Here is a 20550-nt window from a genome sequence, read left to right as displayed (position 1 = left end):
CCTGGCTCGTTGGGTTACCCATCGCAGCATGTTCCACGTCAACAAAGCATAAACGGAGAGATTGGATAACACAATCTATGACAGCATTTGGTAGAATCATTTCAAATAACTATCGACATTTTGAGAATAGTTTGGATAAGAGTCACAGCATGGGTTTCCTGAAGCAACAGTGTCATTTCAGAGAGATTACACTTTACAACGTAGTGTCACTAATGACTTTATGATACAGTGCCAATGCAGGAGAATTAAGAAAAAGAGAGGGAGAAGTGGCGGGACAAGGTTAAAATATTTTTCATCAACTGAATAATTTAGGTGAGGTGTGGTGAGGGACATGTGGGGCCCCTAACGGAATATGGCAGGAGGGGGGTGCATTCGGGTGGTTTCTAAGATGTGACCTTTTTCCTTTCCTAGTGACTTTACCATGACCTAATTTGAAAAGGTCACAGTGTTCAAGGTAAAGCGGGTAGGAAAAGGAAAAGCGAGAAGAGGATTGCGTTTGAATGAATCAAACCGTCCTCATTTACTCCTCGTTCACTTTGATGGGGGGGGCAAGACTAGAGAGAGATTTGGCATAAGGCGGCTGGGGATACTCTAACCCCAATAAAACAAAATCACACCTTGATATCGAAAATAACTCTTCAAGCTAGGATGTCCTTCTGCACCGTTTTCCTAAAACCAAACTGTCCATTGTTTCAATCCACACCTTTTCTAATGACACAACACAGAATGCATGTTGTAGCAGTGTCGCAGTCTAACAGAGTAGGGTCACAGACAAGTCTTTGAGGTGAAACTGAACAACAACAAAAATATCAACAACAAAAAACAAGTGACTATAAGCCTGTGATTTTTACTTGTTTGTTCCTACAACAATGTTCTGTGTGGGCCATGAGGACCCTGGAGGGTGAAGGCCAGAATAATCAAGTGTGAGAGATTGGATCCGTTTGAGTGTAAACAATAGGGAATGGATAGAATCTCAAATGTTCCACAAAATAACATTCAACCAGCTGAAATAAATGGAAAGTGCTGCTGGGTCAAAACAGAATTAGTCATAGTCAAGTAGAAAGAAAGACATACAGGTCGTGTCATAGCCCACAACTACAACAACAGGAAGTGATATAAACCCACCAGTACACCCAACAAGTATGCTATACCTGTTTCTAGTCTAAGTTCTCTCGCTCTCAACCATGTCCTTCTAAAGGAAGCTGGTAAACAGAGAAAGAATTTCAGGCTCAAGGCTTCACCTCCTTCAGAGGAAAGTAGTCCAGACCCAGTCATGTGACGGCAGCCTGGAGGCACACTCAGTTTCCTGTGCATCACTGGGCAAGGTGAGGCCAGCCCTGAGATATTAGGTCAGTATGGCAACCTACAAGAAATGCATACAGGCCAATAAAAGCCTGTAAGCGTAGGTTAGCATGAGTGCTAACATATATAAGTCATTCTAATAGGCTACATGGTAATCTGTACCATCTGTGTCTATGGGCATACCACTGTAGACAAATGTGAACAGCTTCCGTCTTTGAGTAAGGCTGGACAGTGCTTGGGGGCGGTTTGTGTCTATGTTCGCCTCTGATCACACGACTAGTGTGCGGCATAACAAAACAATAGGAGGCATCCTGCTAAGCTTTGCTGTGCAGTTTGCGTGACGGGGGTGGGGGGGAAATGATGATTGGTCAGGGTTGCACCATCCAGCCACCACTCATTCCGTCTTTGCACAATGCCCTCCACCCCATAACCGCCTCTCAGACTTACTCTCTCTGCCTGTGATGAGTGTTTCACTCAGGCTGGATCTGTCCATAGAGTATAATCTCACTGTAACCCCAAGTAAAATATGATGGCATATGAATTGTTACCAGTGACAAAATCTATGTCCCTCTTACCAATGTGGATGGTTGGAATGTCGTGAAGAGCACGGTGACATGCCACGTTGTCACATCATCAAACTGTGCAGTGTTTCCTGGACTGGCTGACAAGGAAATCCAGCTTGGCAAAAAACAGTGTGAATATGACAGCGTCCAAAAATGTTGATAGACTATGGCCAAAACATATATCCCAATATTCACTGCCAGGCAGCTGCATTAGGGAACCTGACTGAACCAATATTAGGCTACTTTACTCACTGGCACCAAGCTAGTAGATACATTGACAGATCTTTTGCTCTGTCGTGCAGAAGTCAGACTGAGCTAGTGAACTATAGTTTCTTCTGCCCGTATCAATCCCCTTCAATAACTTTTAGTTCCACAGCAGTTACATGTCAGTACATTTTCACACAAAACCTGCTTTGCCGTTAATCCAGAGCATTGACTGATCTTTTGGCAAATACCGTTGTGTTGGTTCAGGGCAGATTAGTTTGCAGCAATGACCTAACATTCTCTATTCTTTGGGTGTCCCAGACAGTCTGCTCTGCTGCCTGCCAGTGAATTCTACAGCATGACTCATGACTGAATGTACTCTCCTCAGTCAGTCAAGTCTGTAAACTACCACTGTGGTTTTACCAGAACCATGAGCAACAGAGCTGAGAAGCCACTGCGGATAATGGCTTCAGAACACTAGACACACACAGCCACTGCAGCCAGTGTTGTTCACAGCACGTCTCACCTTGGCGTCAGATGAGAAGCCCAAACAAAACCTTGAAATGTGAAGACCATGTGCTAACGGCAAAGAATACTACAGCAGGAAAGGTCCATACCCTCAGGGCTTGGACCCTAACCAATATAATACTAGAATAACCCCTAAAGCTATTATCAGGATCATTCAATCCTAAGTATTTCTCAGCACCAGAAGAGGTGAGAAGTCTTTCCCAAAAGTATTTGTATGAAGAGCAGAAGAGAATGAGGGTCAAACTTGAATAACAATCTGCCTCTGAGGAGTGCCTGAAGCCTTCACATTCAGTACTACTTTAACAAATGCGTTCAAAACAAAATGGCCACACACACACACACAATCCCACTTTCAAATCTCTCATAGGACAAGCTTCTATACAAACTAAGCAAATTACAAATACAAATCTGTTCATGTTGTATTAGGTGGCAGGTTTGGGGATTCCATCCCTTGAAGTGAATTTTCCATTGCAACAGGTCTAATAATCCCCCACATAGGCACGTGCTAGTAACACAAACACACATCAACAGAGACAGATGAAAAGAGAGAACTGAACTCTACCAGCAAGCACTTCTGCTTATTTATGTTGCTTTATTTCTCGCTGTGTCAGATATCCGTCTCTTTTTCTCTCATCCGACACACAAACCAAACACACAATCTGCTCAGTCAGGTTCTCTAATCAATGCAACGGAGAAGCCTGAAATGAATTTAACTGATGCTCTTATCCAAAGCCACTTACAGTGCACTGCACAGCCTACACAGTTCATCTATACACCACTGGCTCAGAGAGACAGGGCCATTAGCCTTCAATAGGAAGGTTCATTTTACTACAGTATGCAAAGCGTGAAACCGGATGCTTTGCTCATAGAACAAAACGCTGTCACTAGACTGGCCTATCACTGTAAGCCTACCATATTGCTCAACTTTTGCAATTGTGCTCTGGTCATAACCCCACACAGGAGTCGCATGGAACACATGCCTATCTGACCTTCTGCTGAAGACGTTTCCAAAATCAACAGATGCTCCACGTCGAGGCCAGGGGAGGACGAGCAGTACTGTGCAGTGAAACTGAGTAGGTTTATGTAAATAGGATAGATCCTACCATATTCTATGAGTCCACTATAGAAAATATGAAACTAGGCATGAAATGAAACTAGGACTCTACCATCTATATGAACAGATACAAGCCTAGTGTCTTCAAGGAGGACTGAATCTTAAATGTTCCAATAATCATTCATCCAGATTAAATCATTTTTAATTATGAAATTTACATGAAGAATCTTTCCACAAAAAGGACATTCCTTTTTTCTAAATCCAGAAATTGCTAAATTTCAGTGACCCTTCAGTTGTGGAAATTGAAACAGTTTACCCAACAGACTACCTTTTGACTTGAATGTGACACTTCTGTAATGTTCACTCAATTCATCCAGCTGAAATCTATTTCAAACTCAATGAAAATGTAGCAGTCGAACACAGGAGTGGAATGCTCTAGCGCAGCCTAGTCGCTCTGGAAAGCGACAGTAGGCCCAGGTGAAACAGATTTACATTTACATTTAAGTCATTTAGCAGACGCTCTTATCCAGAGCGACTTACAAATTGGAAAGTTCATACATATTCATCCAGATGTCTTACATGCTGACCAGACCGCGCGCGTGCGTTTGCATGCACCACCCCACACCAGACGCAATCAGAACACGCAGGTTGAAATATCAAAACAAACTCAGAACCAATTATATTAATTTGGGGACAGGTCAAAAAGCATTAAACATTTATGGAAATTAAGCTTGCTAGCTTGCTGTTGCTAGCTAATTTGTCCTGGGATATAAACATTGGATTGTTATTTTACCTGAAATGCCACAACCTACCGGAGTGTAGACCTCAGTTCAGCTTTCAATCACCCACATGAGTATATGCTCCTAAAAACCAATGAGGAGATGGGAGAGGCAGGACTTGCAGCGCGTCGAGCATCACAAATAGAACCAAGTTCTATTTTAGCGCCTGGCCACGCAGACGCTCGCGAGCATTGTGGGTGCAATGATTGAATAACATGTATGTGTAAATGTATTTTGCAACGCTGGCGCAAGCGACGCGTCTGGTCAGCATGTTATGCATCGCTAGGTAACCTACTCAGCTGGGGCTGGACAATATGGAAAAAATATCATATCACAATATTTTTCAAATATTTTAATTTTTCCAAATATTAAAAGTTCTTAATAGGCTTTATGAGTATTGCATGACACTAGAAAGGCCACACATTAATTCTAAGGGATTTAATTGGTCTTTGTCGGTTCTGATGGTTTTATACTCAACCAAACTAGGACAAAATTGACAGTGACGTAGTCCAATTTGTAGAACTTTGCATTTATTTATCACTGTATCAAAATACCTTTATTGATGGTATTGTGAAAATGTGGATCCATACCAGTATACCGGTCGTCGCAATATATCGCCCAGCCCCACACTCAGACCTGGAGACACACAGGTAAAATGACACCAGAGTGCAGCGGTTACGTAACAGAGCAGGGAGCTGTGTGCGAATGTTCTTGAAGCAATTTAAATAGACTCCTGTCCTGACAGCTTTCCAACTAAACCAGTTCAACACAACCAAAACTGGCCTGATACTTAGGCTTACTTGGTCATATAAATGGGAGTAAATCAAGGTCATTTCTACTAGACGATAGTCATCTTTAACAAGATGAGCAGGTCAAGTATAGCCCACCATTGATACAAGGTGCTGTTCAATGCAAATCAACAGACTGAACAATCCTATGTGAACTGCATATCTTCAATGGGATTCGAGGAGTCCTTTTCATGTAGAGACAGCCAAATCATGAATCCATCAATCCAAGGCCACACAATGGCTTTGTTCTGTGCCACCAAGAAAAACCTGTTAATTCATTCAGACCTGCATGCGGTTGCATTATAGAGGCTCGTGAATTATTTGCAAAAGGGAAAAACTATTGACAGGTAAATAAAACAAAACATTTATATGCAAAATGTATGACTAAAAGTTTGTTCACAATATTGTGCGTTCTCTGTATTAGCGTTCTCTGTGTAGCGTTCTCTGCAAGCTGAGCTGGATAAGAAATGTATAGAGGTAAGTAAAGGTACTGATCAAAACATCAGAAACTGAGCTTACATGGGCTCCATTCATGGGACTGGCTGGGCAATTGGAGAGTGAGAGTAATGGTCACTCTACCAGATGGTGCTGATTGAAGCGAGAGAAGAGGGGCATACAGAGGATGTCACAATGTAGGGGGGTGCGAAACTGTACCAGCCCGAAGACAGCATTAGTCGCCTGACTCAAAACGACTTGGATTCCTGGGACGTGCTGGAGCGGGAGGTGCGAAGCGACTGCGATTATGCAAATCTCAAATCTGGATGACTAATGTGTGCCACCATGTGTGTTGTTAGGTTTATTATTCAAGTTATGATGATAGGGAGATAATATGCCTTTGAATAAGCATCATTAGCCTGCCCTACATACCAAATTCCTTTGCTTTACAGACATGGATTTACATTGATTAGGCTTACACAGATTGATGTACAAGGATATAGGTAATGTCTTACACAAGGGCACAACAAAGTGAAACCCCACCTGGAGTTAACATCATGTCATCTTCTGGTCAGTAGTCTATTTACTGTGTAGGCCTATTATCTTTTCTAGCAGAAAAACTAATGTGGATATTGAAAATGGTGGTTGAATCAACTGTTTACTGAGCCAAATATGCTACCCTCAGCCTTGTTCAAGAAATTCCACATTTTAGGTCAACAGCCTCACAGGTCTGGTTTGTTGTTAACAATGATTTACCAAAATCTTAAAAACATGTCGAAGCCCCATCCCACCCTACTTTGCACACATCCTGATACACTATGTCAACCTTCATGCAAGACGTTTTCCCTCTCCCACACACCCCCAGGCTGTCCCAGGGAACGAGACAGAGGAAGACGATACAATCTAAAATCATTTTAATTACAGATGGGTCCTTCTGGGAGGTACGGCGCGAGCAACGTGATAGGAGGAGACCGGTGTGGACTTTCTCGTGTTATGCCACCTCCTTTTCTCTCAGCATAGATCTCGGATTTGGAGGGAAGTGTACTGGGAAGCGAAAGACGCCTAAGATTCCATTGAGAGATGTCAAACAAAAGGAACGTTTGACCCAGTTGACTCCAAGAGCAGGTCAATCATTTTGATCCCTGGCCTGCAACATTTCTGTCACATAAAGGACCACCAACATGGGTTTTTTGTTAAACGGCCAGTGCAGCAAAACAAATGTTTTTCCTGTGTAATGTATATACCCACACTATGAGGTTGGAAAAACACTGTGAAATTGTGAAAATGATAATGCCCTTTTAGCGTAAGAGCTGTTTGAAATGGCTGTCTACAATTTCAGCCTGTTTTGCTGGGATCGAGTGTTGGCCTGCCTGGTGACATCACCATGTGGTAAATGTGTTAATAGATTAGCTAATAATATGAAAGAGAGTTCCAAACCACTCTGCCAATAAGAGCTAGTTTTCAGTTATCCCTTCCCCACAAACCACTCACAGACAGTTCTAGCAAAATTCTTGCTTGAGAAATTGTTCTTCGCTAAGAAGCTATTCAAAACAATCACAGTAAGGTACTTAATTGTTACCCAGAAATTATTTGATATGGAGATTAAAAACATCTGCATTGAAACTTTAAGATGATCATTTGTGGATAGAATAGTATAGTATTGTCTCAGTGCAGAAACATTTTGACCATATCAAAAACATTAGGTGTGATGAGAGGAGTCTGTTCATTTGATTATCTGTGCTGTAAATGTAATCAAGTTTAACAGTGTGGCGTCACTACAGACCCAGGTTCTATTCATTAAAAAATATAAGACAAATAAAAATTGTAACACAAGAGGAATAAAATACACAAGAATGGAGCTATATACAGGGAGTACCAGTACCAGATCTATGTGCAGGGGTACGAGGTATTTGAGCTAGATATGTACATGAAGGCAGGGTAAAGTGACTAGGCATCAGGATAGATAATAATAAAAGTAAAATAAAGAACAGAGTAGCAGCAGCAAATGATGAGTCTAAAAGTGCCTGTGTGTATGTATGTATGTATGTATGTGTGTTTGTGTTGTGTCGATATGCGTGTGCGAGCGAGTGTGTGTATGTGTACGCGAGCGAGCGTGTGTATGTGTATACAGTATGTGTGTTTAGCAGTCTTATGGCTATTTAGCAGTCTTATGGCTTGGGGGTAGATGCAATCTCGGGGCCTGTTGTTCTGAGAACCGTTCTGGTACCGTTTGCCGGATGGTTGCAGAGTAAACAGTCTATGGCTTGGGTGGCTGGGACACCGCCTGATATAGAGGTCATGGATGGCAAGGATCTCTGCTCCGGTGATGTATTGGTCTGTCCGCACCACCCTCTGTAGCACTTTGTGGTCAAGGGTGGTGCATTTGCCATACCAAGCGGTGATGCAGCGAGGCAAAGATGCTCTCGATGGTGCAGCTGTAGGGATCCGAGGATCCATGCCAAATCTTTTCAGCCTCCTGAGGGGGAAAAGGCGCTGTATTGCCCTCTTCACAACTGTGTGTGTGTGTACCCTGTCAAGTTCTTGGTGATGTGGACGCCAAGGAACTTGAAGCGAAGCTCTCGACCCGCTCCACTACAGCCCCGTCGATGGATGGGGGCGTGCTCTCCCCTCTTTCTCCTGTAGTCCATGATTAGCTCCTTGGTCTGACGTTGAGGGAGAGGTTGTTGTCATGGCACCACACTGCCAAGTCTCTGACCTCCCTGTAGGCTGTCCCATCGCTGTCGGTGATCAGGCCTACCACCGTCGTGTTGTCAGTAAACTTGATGATAGCGTTGGAATCGTGCAACGCCGCGCAGTCGTGGGTGAATAGGGAGTACAGGAGAGGACTAAGCACACACCCTTTGTCACGATCGTCTTGACAAGAGAGAGAGGACCAAGGCGCAGCGTGTGCAAAATACATCTTATTTTATTATAGAAGAGAGAAAAAACAAGAAACGAACAACTATACAAAAACTAACAAAATAACAAACTGACGACCGTGAAGCTATACATATAAATAGTGCTGACACAAACACTACACATAGACAATTACCCACAACCAGCTAAAGCCTATGGCTGCCTTAAATATGGCTCCCAATCAGAGACAACAATAACCAGCTGTCTCTAATTGAGAACCAATTCAGGCAACCATAGACTTTCCTAGACACCTACACTGAACACTAAACCATCTACTCCACTTAACCCCCTAAACCAAACAACACCCTAGACAATACAAAAACACATACTTCACCATGTCACACCCTGACCTAACTAAAATAATAATGAAAACAAAGATAACTAAGGCCAGGGTGTGACACCCTTAAAGGGTCCCCGTCTTGAGGGTCAGCGTGGCAGAGGTGTTGTTGCCTACCCTCACCACCCGGGGCCTTCCTGTCAGGAAGTCCAGGATCTAGTTAAAGAGGAAGGTGTTCAGTCCCTGGGTCCCCAGCTTGGTCATGAACTTGGAGGGGACAATGGTGTTGAATACTGAGCAGCATTCTCACATAGTTATTTTCCCTCTTGTCCAGGTGGGAGAGAGCAGTGTGAAGTGCAATTGAGATTGCGTCATCTGACGATCTGTTGGGGCGCTATGCGAATTGGGAGTGGGTCCAGGGTGTCTGGGATGAGACAGACCCTATTTTTCTCTGATATATCCACCTGTCAATAATGCTTTTGTCTGGGATGATGGTGTTGATGGTGTTGATGTCATGACCAGCCTTTAAAAGTCATATAGGCAGGTTAGGCAGGTTACCTTGGGGTTCTTGGGAACAGTGACAATGGTGGTCAGCTTGAAACATGTTGGGATTACAGACTGGGACAAGGTTAGATTGAAAATGTCCTTGAAGACACTTGCCAACTGGTCTGCGCATGCTTTGAGAAAACGCCCTGTTATTCCATCTGGCCCGGCAGCCTTGCGAGTGTTAACCTGTTTAAAAGTTTTACTCACATCCGCCACGGAGAGCGAGATCACACAGTCATTCGGAACAACATGGGCTTTCACACAATACTCTGTTTTGTATTCCTTGAAGTGAGCATAAAGTGGTTGTAATTAAGAGAATCATGTTATCAAATATTTACTCTCGTATTGTGACTTGATGTGAATGGAAGTCCTTCTGGAAGTCTGTCCTTTCTGAAAAGGACAACAAGCATGACCTGCTTCATGAATGTCTCGAAGATTTCTATGCCTTTTCTTTAAATAAATATTTTAGAAAAACAATGTAAGCTCAGGCCATCTATTGTGTAGTAACATAATATTATCCTAATATAGCCCTACACCCCACCAATCAACAAACATCTTGCCATGCCCTAATACTATGGATGAGGGTGGGCACAGCAGGGTGAGACAGACCCTATCCCTCTCTGATATATCCACCTGTCAATAATGCTTTGTTAATTCAACTCAAATGCATTTGTAGTGAATCTATCTGCCTTTTAGTGTGTCACTATTGTTTGCCACTCCTTCCAGGAAGGACCAAGTCAGTGCCACGGTAATGTGAGACCTGCTTAGATATAGGATTTGAATGGTTATTTATTGTAGCAGAGGATGATCAACAAATAACAGCAACAACAATCAGCAGACAATAGAACGTAATATGTTATGTGGGCGTGGCCTAATATAATTGTCTATTTATCTATTGTTCGTCTATGTAAATAAAGAAATAAACTGGGGCCTGTCCAATGTTGTGATCAAAATACTGGGTGGATTGTCATACTTCTAAGTGTCTGGCCGAGGATCACTGCCAATAAACAGATAAAACTGTCTAGCTTCAAATGCCAGTCATCCGTAAAGAAGGTCTGTGCGAAACTGGTGAGCTACTTGTCCCTTTAAGCTCTGTTATTCTACATTGATACTGTACTGTAGCAAACTAGACTCAAGCCAAACATCCCCTTCATGATTGATGGGAATTAGAAGAGGTAAAGAGCTTTTCGATGGTGATTAACAAAATGTCCTCTTTTCAGCATTTCAAAAAAAAAAAAGTGAAACATAGACATTGAAACCAAAGTGACATATGTGCCTGAGAGGCTGTATAGAAACCTGCCACTGCATTAACTCGGCCACATTGGTTTCACATTGAATTGACATATTATTACATACTGGTATGACAGTGTTACAGTTGTATCATTATTGATTTCCAGATTTTCTAGGGACAGAATGTGCTCTCTCAAAATGATGTATTATGGGTTATTCTGTTCACTTGAACAAAATGTACAGAGTGAATTAATTATGGTTTTAACAGCAGTGCAAATAGGCTACAGAAAGCCTTCCCCCATCAATCAATAATGGTTGTATCGGCTTTATGCATCCTCCTGTCGTTTTTTAATACGTTTACTTGTCACCTTGCTTGATTCTATGCCACTGTTCCATTTCTAGGGTGTAATTCACATGACTGTCTGACATAAACAAAAGCTTATATAAGACAGTAAAATGTATTAAATACTTACGAGGTCCGATTTCCGATCGTTCCCAGGTAGTGCTGCACGAGAAGACATTGTCCCTGAGGTATCCTTTCTATTAGACTAAATGCCAACTTGGTTTGTATGTAGGTATGTACAGGATTAACGTTATATTCTACCGAAGATAACAGTCGACATTGGCCGCTCCACCGCCTAGCCAGTGTTCAAAGGCAATAGACGCCTAACCTACCCGCAACCCCAGGTTCGAGAGCAGTGAGACAGAATTGTATCCTCAAACAATACTCATTTTCATTGCAAAAGGGCAGCACCGAACACGAAAGGATACAGACAATTGTCTAGAAAACTGTCTGAATAGCCTACTTACTAGGCTATCCACTTCATGTTTGGCTGATTCTTCATGTGAAGAAAGGCATCAATGCTGTGCTTCATTTTGGAAATAAAATGAAACCAAAATGGGTTTATTCTAACTATCGCACCATTACTATACTAAAAATATTTTTTAGAAAGCAATTATGTTGTCCAGTGATGCCTGTGGGTGTATGTCCGGAACACAGAAGTTTGTTATATCCAATAAAAACAATTGTCAAAACAAAAAACATAGGTCAGGTAGTCTGCGCGTACCACGACCATGGGTGGATGTCTGTCGTTGAGAAATCTGTAATTTTTGGGGGGGTGCCAAATGATGCTCGCAAAACCAACCACTCCCAAGGCAAAACACTGAACGACTTAAGCCTAATTGTCAACCCGCATTTCATAGTTGATTATTTAATAATTAACCGTCAAAAGAAACAATACAACGACATGACAATTGCTGATAGAGCATCGGCGAATGTACAGTTACCCCCTTTCTCTTTATGCTCGCGATGGACCACTTCCGAAAAAGTAGCCGTCGAATAATAATCAACGTTAGAAAAATTATTTATCTTGGATTCTTGCAGATATCCTTCATTACTATCTGTTGTAACATTTGCCTACATAAAAAGGCATCCCCAAACTGTATGACAAGAGCAAGAAGGAAGAACGTCAAGCAAAATAATAGGCAGGGCTGCGTCGGAGGCTCAGTAACACACCCTTCCCCCATGTACTTAAAGAGACAATTTCCCCATTCATTCATCGGTAGAATAGCAGTTACCAGCACAAACCACACGCCAACCACGGTGGCAAGCAATACTCTGTACAGTAATGTCATGACTTGACACTGCAGACAGCATCTTTTGGGCATTTGACAACAGGGGTGACAGCGCCCGGTCTAAAATAGACACACTTAAACAAAGCAACACACAACTACTGTACTTGTATTTAATTTCCCCTCCACTTGTAATTTCTATTGTTGTGAGAACAAACCATCTGTTCTCTGGTGTATAGCATTTCTATGTTTTAATCTAGCTATATTATTCACGTCTATTTATAGATTATTCCAAGTGGGCGATGACAGCAGAAGCACACCACCAAAGACTAGTCTCACCTGTACAAGACAGCAGAAGCACACCACCAAAGACTAGTCTCACCTGTACAAATCGTACACGAGAGGGTTGGGCCCATGAACACCTCATTCTGCTGTGGTCCCCAGGATCGTTGTATTTTGTTATTGAGATAGGCATATAGTGGATGTTGGTTTAGCGCTTTTCTTGGTTTTGCATGGGTGGAAAGAGCAGTGTGAGAGCACAGAAGAGCAGTGTGTGAAAGTGAGTCACTATTGAAACAGTGTGAACCTGACAAGTTCCACGCGTCAGACTCTCTCTAATCAGCATCTTGTCCCGAAGCATCATTAGGCAGTCATTTGGGACCAAATCATTTGGAAACCGCTTTATGTGGAATTTTCAATACTCCTAATGGGGTATGTGCAAAGGCAGGTAAAGTGTGGCCGTCAGTTGGTGCTGCTCTTTCCACAGTGTGTACCACGGAGAGAGCCTGGACATGATTGTAAGTGATGTGTGCACACGGAGTAGGTCAGGGTGATCGACCAGGGCCCAGCCCCACCACTGCATCCCTGGTTGACCCTGAGGAACTGAACACAAACCACCTCCAGTCAGGTCCACTGTCCATCAGAGCCTCCACTGTCTGACTCAAGACTCTTGACAGATCTGATTTGATATAGCTTCATGAATTAATAGTATTAGTACTGTATTAATAACCCATTAGTAGTCCATTAATTCCAAACATATTACCTTACAACTTCAGCTGAGAGAGTGTTGAACCCTTTTAACTATTTGGCTTCTACGTTATAATAAAAAAACAAGCCCACTCAATATAGGCCTATAATAACATGGCAACATGAACGGTCCACTGTTATCCAAACGCCAAAATGCTTTACATTTCCTCGGACACTGGTTGTTTCTGCGCTGACACCACTGGAGGAGAGTTACAAAGTACTGTAACTTCTCTCTATTCCAGTTGACCTACTGTATTTCAGACCTAGTCATCTCAACGTTCTAATTACAGTTGTTGGTAGGCAGCGCCACAGCCAACCCCCCACTGCATTAATCTCTAATCTGGCAGAGATGATGAGGTCTGGAGGCCCACTGGAGGCCATGCTCTGCCCTTAATCAAGAGTCTGTCCAACCCTGACTGGTCCTGATGCCCAGGATGTTGTTGTTCAAAGTTTACAAATAATTTTTTGTGAACAGAATCATTATCATATTTGACGAGCCTGGACTGTAATTCAAAAATGATTGAAGATGTTGTCCAACTGTTTATTTGAATACAAATTGATAAAGGAACCAAATAGATAGAAATATAGAGCATTGATTGTATACATCATGGTTTTCAAGAGTATATCGACAACAAAATAATGCATTGCTTAAGTTACCATTGAAATAGGTAAGATTGGCATTTTTAGGAATTATGTTTCTAAATATCTCATGTATAGTCATCATACTTTTGCTTGTTATGTTGATATTGTTTGTTGATTGACATTTTTAGATAACATCATGTTGGTGAGAAGTTGCAATGTCATCCTGTTTGCTTTCTGTGCTGTGTTGCAATTCTGTATGTTGTAGAGGGCCACCTAGTGGAGTAGTAGCCTCATCATGGCCGGAGGCATCCTTATAACTGTTGTGATGGCGTCATCTTGTGGTTATCGATGATTATTTTACTTATGTGGTGGCAGTGTTTTATTGTATCGTCAGCAAAACCCCATTTTATCCATAGAATTGTGACATGATGATTGCCTGCAGCTTTAAGCCCGAAAACCCTCTTCCAATTGTGTAGTCTAAATAAGAGAGAGGGTAGAGTGCAGCATCAGGAAGTCAAAATACTTCCAGTCTCTGAACTGGTCTGAGTTTGAACTGTAAAGACAGGGAGGCATATTTCAAACAGCAGGGGAAGCACATAGGCCTACAGTACTTTCATCTTTTCATCCTTGTTTCAAGTTGCAACTATTTCAGCATTTATATGAACCTCTTGCCACATTTTGGTTCACAAATTGAATAATCCCACTCTCTACCATTATCCTTTATATCTGTGTCTATTATGAGACCAACCTGATCACAAGAATCTTAAAAGGGTGAAAAACTCTAAACAAAAAGACCTAGTCATACCTGTTAAGGACGGTCTCACTTCCATCTAGCATAGACTTACTTGCCATGCTTCTAGGCTCTGAGATATATGCTTGGTGATTGAAACTAATAAACTCAGCAAAAAAAGAAACGTCCCTTTTTCAGGACCCTGTCTTTCAAAGATAATTTGTAAAAATACAAATAACTTCACAGATCTTCATTGTAAAAGGTTTAAACACTGTTTCCCGTGCTTGTTCAATGAACCATAAACAATTAATGAACATGCACCTGTGGAACGGTCGTTAAGACACTAACAGCTTACAGACGGTAGGCAATTAAGGTCACAGTTATGAAAACTTAGGAGACTAAAGAGGCCTTTCTACTGACTCTGAAAAACACCAAAAGAAAGATGCCCAGGGTCCCTGCTCATCTGCGTGAATGTGCCTTAGGCATGCTGCAAGGAGGCATGAGGACTGCAGATGTGGCCAGGGCAATAAATTGCAATGTCCGTACTGTGAGACGCCTAAGACAGCGCTACAGGGAAACAGGATGGACAGCTGATCGTCCTCGCAGTGGCAGACCACGTGTAACAACACCTGCACAGGATCGGTTCATCCGAACATCACACCTGCGGGACAGGTACAGGATGGCAACAACAACTGCCCGAGTTACACCAGGAACGCACAATCCCTCCATCAGTGCTCAGACTGTCCACAATAGGCTGAGAGAGGCTGCACTGAGGGCTTGTAGGCCTGTTGTAAGGCTGGTTCTCACCAGACATCACCGGCAACAACGTCGCCTATGGGCACAAACCCACTGTCGCTGGACCAGACAGGACTGGCAAAAAGTGCTCTTCACTGACGAGTCGCGGTTTTGTCTCACCAGGGGTGATGGTCGGATTCGCGCTTATCGTCGAAGGAATGAGCGTTACACCGAGGCCTGTACTCTGGAGCGGAATCGATTTGGAGGTGGAGGGTCCGTCATGGTCTGGGGCGATGTGTCACAGCATCATCGGACTGAGCTTGTTATCATTGCAGGCAATCTCAACACTGTGCATTACAGGGAAGACATCCTCCTCCCTCATGTGGTACCCTTCCTGCAGGCTCATCCTGACATGACCCTCCAGCATGACAATGCCACCAGCCATACTGCTTGTTCTGTGTGTGATTTCCTGCAAGACAGGAATGTCAGTGTTCTGCCATGGCCAGCAAAGAGCCCGGATCTCAATCCCATTGAGCACGTCTGGGACCTGTTGGACCGGAGGGTGAGGGCTAGGGCCATTCCCCCCAGAAATGTCTGGGAACTTGCAGGTGCCTTGGTGGAAGTGTGGGGTAACATCTCACAGCAAGAACTGGCAAATCTGGTGCAGTCCATGAGGAGGAGATGCACTGCAGTACTTAATGCAGCTGGTGGCCACACCAGATACTGACTGTTACTTTTGATTTTGACCCTCCCTTTGTTCAGGGACACATTATTCAATTTCTGTTAGTCACATGTCTGTGGAACTTGTTCAGTTTATGTCTCAGTTGTTGAATCTTATGCTCATACTAGTATTTACACATGTTAAGTTTACTGAAAATAAACGCAGTTGACAGTGAGAGGATATTTCTTTTTTGCTGAGTTTACATTATAGAAATAGAAAGTGAACCAGCTAAACAGACCATTGCGCCACTCTCTCTCTCTCTCTCTCTCTCTCTCTCTCTCTCTCTCAGCACAGCACATTACTATGTAATAATAAGGTTACAAATACTATATTTTCCATCAAAATGTGTGTGCCTTTTGCATTTTCTACATTATCAAGCACAGCAAGTGTCACGCCCTGACCATAGAGAGCCCTTGTTCTCTATGGTATAGTAGGTCAGGGCGTGACTAGGGGGTATTCTAGTTTAATATTTCTATGTTGTGTTCTAGTTTAATTTTTCTATGTTGGTGTTTTGAATGATTCCCAATTAGGCAGCTGGTAATCGTTGTCTCTAATTGGGGATCATATTTAAGTAGCTATTTTTCCCACCTGTGTTTGTGGGTTATTGTTTTGTGTTTGTGCATGTGCACCACGTAGTCACGTTTCGTCGTTCGTTGATTGATTTATTGTTTTTCCTTTACGTTTCACTTTGAAATAAATATGTGGAACTCAACATCCGCTGCGCCATGGTCCCGTTCTTACGACAACTGTGACAGAATATCTCACCAAACAAGGACCAAGCAGCGTGCAACGACGGGAAAAATAAGTTGGACCTGGGAAGAAATCATGGAAGGACAGGAGACCCTACCTTGGCAGGAGTCGCAGAGGACGCAAGAAGGATGGCGACGACGCCGGGGACCGCGGCCACAGAAACCCCAATAATGTTTTTTGGGGGGGCACATGGAGCTGGCGGCTGAGCAGAGGGAAGAGCCAGAGAACATCTGGGAGGAGATAGAGAGGTGGTCGGTCGACCCAAGGAGAGTATCAGAGCCCACCTGGGAGGTGATGGAACAGTGTGAGGAAGGATACCGGAGAATGGAGTTGGCTAGGAGTATGCGGCAACGCAGGTGTTTGGAGGAGCATGTCATCAGTCCGGTGACACCTGGGCTGGCTCCACGCATCTGGCCTCCAGTGCGCCTCCCCAGTCCGGTACGTCCTGTGTCTCCTCCTCGCACTCGCCCTGAAGTGCGTGTCCCCAGTCCGATATGTCCTGTGCCTGCTCCCCGCACTCGCCCTGAAGTGTGTGCCACCAGTCCGGTACCACCTGTGCCGGCTCCACGCACTAGGCCTCCAGTGCGTCTCCCCAGTCCAGAACTTCCGGAGACGGTTCACAGTCCAGAGCTTCCGGCGACGGTCCCCGGTCCGGAGCTTCCGGTGACGGTCCCCGGTCCGGAACCTCCTGCGACGATCCACGGTCCAGAACATCCTGCGACGTCCACGGTCCGGAACCTCCAGCGACGGTCCACGGTCCGGAACCTCCAGCGACGGTCAACGGTCCGGGACCTCCAGTGAGGGTCAACGGTCCGGAGCTTCCAGGCAAGGCGTCCAGTCCAGCTCCAGGGCAGGAGCCTTCCTCTGTGCCGTTGGCTAGTCCAGGCACGGTGTCCAGTCCCGCTCCAAGGCCGGAACCTTCCTCTGCGCCGATGCCCAGTCCAGGCACGGCGTCCAGTCCCGCTCCAAGGCCGGAGCCTTCCTCTGCGCCGATGTCCAGTCCAGGCACGGCGTCCAGTCCCGCTCCAGGGCAGGAGCCTTCCTCTGCGCCGGGGTCCGGTCCAAGCACGGTGTCCAGTCACTCTCCCTGGCAGGAGCCTCCCTCTGCGCCGGTGTCCGGTCTAGGCACGGTGTCCAGTCCCGATCCATGGCAGGAGCCTCCCTCTGCGCCGGTGCCCAGTCCAGGCACGGCGTCCAGTCCCGCTCCAAGGCCGGAGCCTTCCTCTGCGCCGGTACCCAGTTCAGGCACGGCGTCCAGTCCCGCTCCAGGGCAGGAGCCTTCCTCTGCGCCGGGGTCCGGTCCAAGCACGGTGTCCAGTCACTCTCCCTGGCAGGAGCCTCCCTCTGCGCCGGTGTCCGGTCTAGGCACGGTGTCCAGTCCCGATCCATGGCAGGAGCCTCCCTCTGCGCCGGTGCCCAGTCCAGGCACGGCGTCCAGTCCCGCTCCAAGGCCGGAGCCTTCCTCTGCGCCGGTGCCCAGTCCAGGCACGGCGTCCAACCCAGCTCCATGGCCGGAGTCCTTCTTTGCGCCTGTGCCCAGTCCAGGCACGGCGTCCATCCCAGCTCCATGGCCGGAGTCCTCCTTTGTGCCCATGCCCAGTCCGGGCACGGCGTCCAACCCAGCTCCATGGCCGGAGTCCTTCTTTGCGCCTGTGCCCAGTCCAGGCACGGCGTCCATCCCAGCTCCATGGCCGGAGTCCTCCTTTGTGCCGATGCCCAGTCCGGGCATGGCGTTCAGCCCGGCGCGATGGCAGGACCCGGGGTCTGGGCGGGGGGCTACGACCTACACCGAAGCCGCCACCGACACTAATCACCCCCCCTACCCTCCCCATTTGGTTTCAGGCTTTGCGGCCGGAGTCCGCACATTTGGGGGGGGGGGGGGTACTGCCCCTGACCATAGAGAGCCCTTGTTCTCTATAGTGTAGTAGGTCAGGGCGTGACTAGGGGGTATCCTAGTTTAATATTTCTATGTTGTGTTCTAGTTAAATCTTTTCTATGTTGGTGTTTTGTATGATTCCCAATTAGAGGCAGCTGGTAATCGTTGTCTCTAATTGGGGATCATATTTAAGTAGCTATTTTTCCCACCTGTGTTTGTGGGACATTGTTTTGTGTTTGTGCATGTGCACCACATAGTTTCGTTGTTCGTTTATTGATTTATTGTTTTTGCTTTAAGTTTCACTTTGAAATAAATATGTGGAACTCAACATCCGCTGCGCCTTGGTCCCGTTCTTATGACAACCGTGACAGCAAGATAGTATCAGTGTGCTTTACCCTAGACACAGCCTAGACTGATTGCAGTGCGGTCACAGATGAAGCATTGAAGTGGTTTCTATCATTTTCTTGGTACTGAAATGTATCTGTCACATCTAGACACATGCTTAGCTTTCTGTGGTAATCAAATGTGAGACTGATCTGATGTCACAGATAGGGTCTCCAAACTGCAGAAATTGTGCTGACCTATTAGGAAGTTTCCGACACTTCCTTAAAACCTCACCTTTAAAATGAAGAATTCATCTCTGTGCCTTTCACAATTTATGACTCACATCTGTCACATGCAGCACTAATCTCTCCTCCTCAAAGGTAAGTTGACTTATGACTAGTGAATAGCATTTTTGGTCAAATATTTTCATGCAACTGTGTGTTTTCAAAGTCAGAATGCATGCACTCATTTTACACTTTTGTCATTGCTAAAACATGATAAAAATGCAACTTCTTAAAGGGGCAATCTGCCTCGCTTGATGCATTTTAGACTTTAAAGTTAATGATATTATACCTATTGATTTTTGAAGAATATAACTTATTGATGCCTCATTAGCTTAGTTCAACTGTTGTACCCCATCAGAACCAAAAACATTTACTCTTTTGTTAGTAAACATTGTAATTGTAAACAAACAATGTATAGCCTCAAAACATGGTTTTCATTTTTTCTTCTTGTATCCATAGCTCTCTCCATGAATTTGAGAGTATTACATTTTTGCAGCCCAAGCTTTTTACCAAAACAGTGGTGTGGGGACGCTTTGTTATCGTTTGAACTGCAGGTTGCCCCTTAAATGTCAATAAAAGTTTTAATGATGAAAGGGAATCTACTGGAAAGACAGATTGTGTCACTCCCAAGCAATCTGTTGGGTTCCATTTTATAGTAAGTGACAGGGAAAGTATGTATTTATTAAGTTGGCAAGCACAGTGTAATTATAATGTACTCATTGCTACACAGTGCTGACATGTTTATAGACAAACTCCACTATGTATTTATTTGGAGACTGAAGCTAAAACTTTTAATTTGACTCATACTCCAGCATTTTGGATTTGTGATCAAATGTTTTCATTCTGTACTGCAAATGCATCCAACAAGTTTGTAGAGTCGCAAGATTTTCACGTAATTAACAAGACATTGTACTGGATATCCAAAGAAAGGAACAATGAAATGGCATAGATTACATTGAAACTGTTGAGCAGGATGTGTACCGTAAGCAGGAATTATGTCTCAACAGAAGTTTCATATATTTGTTTCACATCTCACATTGGCCCGCTTTCCTTCCCTGTCACATCAACACTAGTTGGCGATGTTGGGGATTTTAAGCACGGTCATCATGGCCCTCATCTCAGTAGCTGCTACCTGCCCTGCCTCACCATGTGAATGTCTGGACAACGTCACAGTCAGCTGCCCGGACAAGAGGCTGAAGAAGTTCCCTAACCTCCCCGATGGTACTGAGGAGCTTTATGTGGCCCACAACCTGATCCAGGCATTCCCCACCAGTGGACTGGAGCAGCTGCAGTTCCTGGATCTCACCAAAAACCGCCTCAATGTCTCC

The 20550-nt window shown here is 44.5% G+C and overlaps 1 protein-coding gene across 1 annotated transcript in view; it reads right to left on the bottom strand.

The window, feature by feature from the left end:
• Positions 1–11967, bottom strand: part of LOC120018785 (MAP/microtubule affinity-regulating kinase 4-like) — a 47587-nt gene extending 35620 nt beyond the window's left edge. The window contains exon 1 of the mRNA XM_038961996.1: positions 11096–11967. Within this exon, the coding sequence (XP_038817924.1) occupies positions 11096–11143 (48 nt within the window). The 5' untranslated portion in view covers positions 11144–11967. The remainder of the gene's footprint in view (positions 1–11095) is intronic.
• Between the last annotated feature and the right edge of the window lie 8583 nt (positions 11968–20550).

This window comes from Salvelinus namaycush, chromosome 23 (genome assembly GCF_016432855.1).
Source record: "Salvelinus namaycush isolate Seneca chromosome 23, SaNama_1.0, whole genome shotgun sequence".
Classification (NCBI taxonomy): Eukaryota; Metazoa; Chordata; class Actinopteri; order Salmoniformes; family Salmonidae; genus Salvelinus; species Salvelinus namaycush.
The sequence above is the reverse complement of the archived record's forward strand: the minus strand, read 5'-3'. Positions and strand labels throughout refer to the sequence as shown.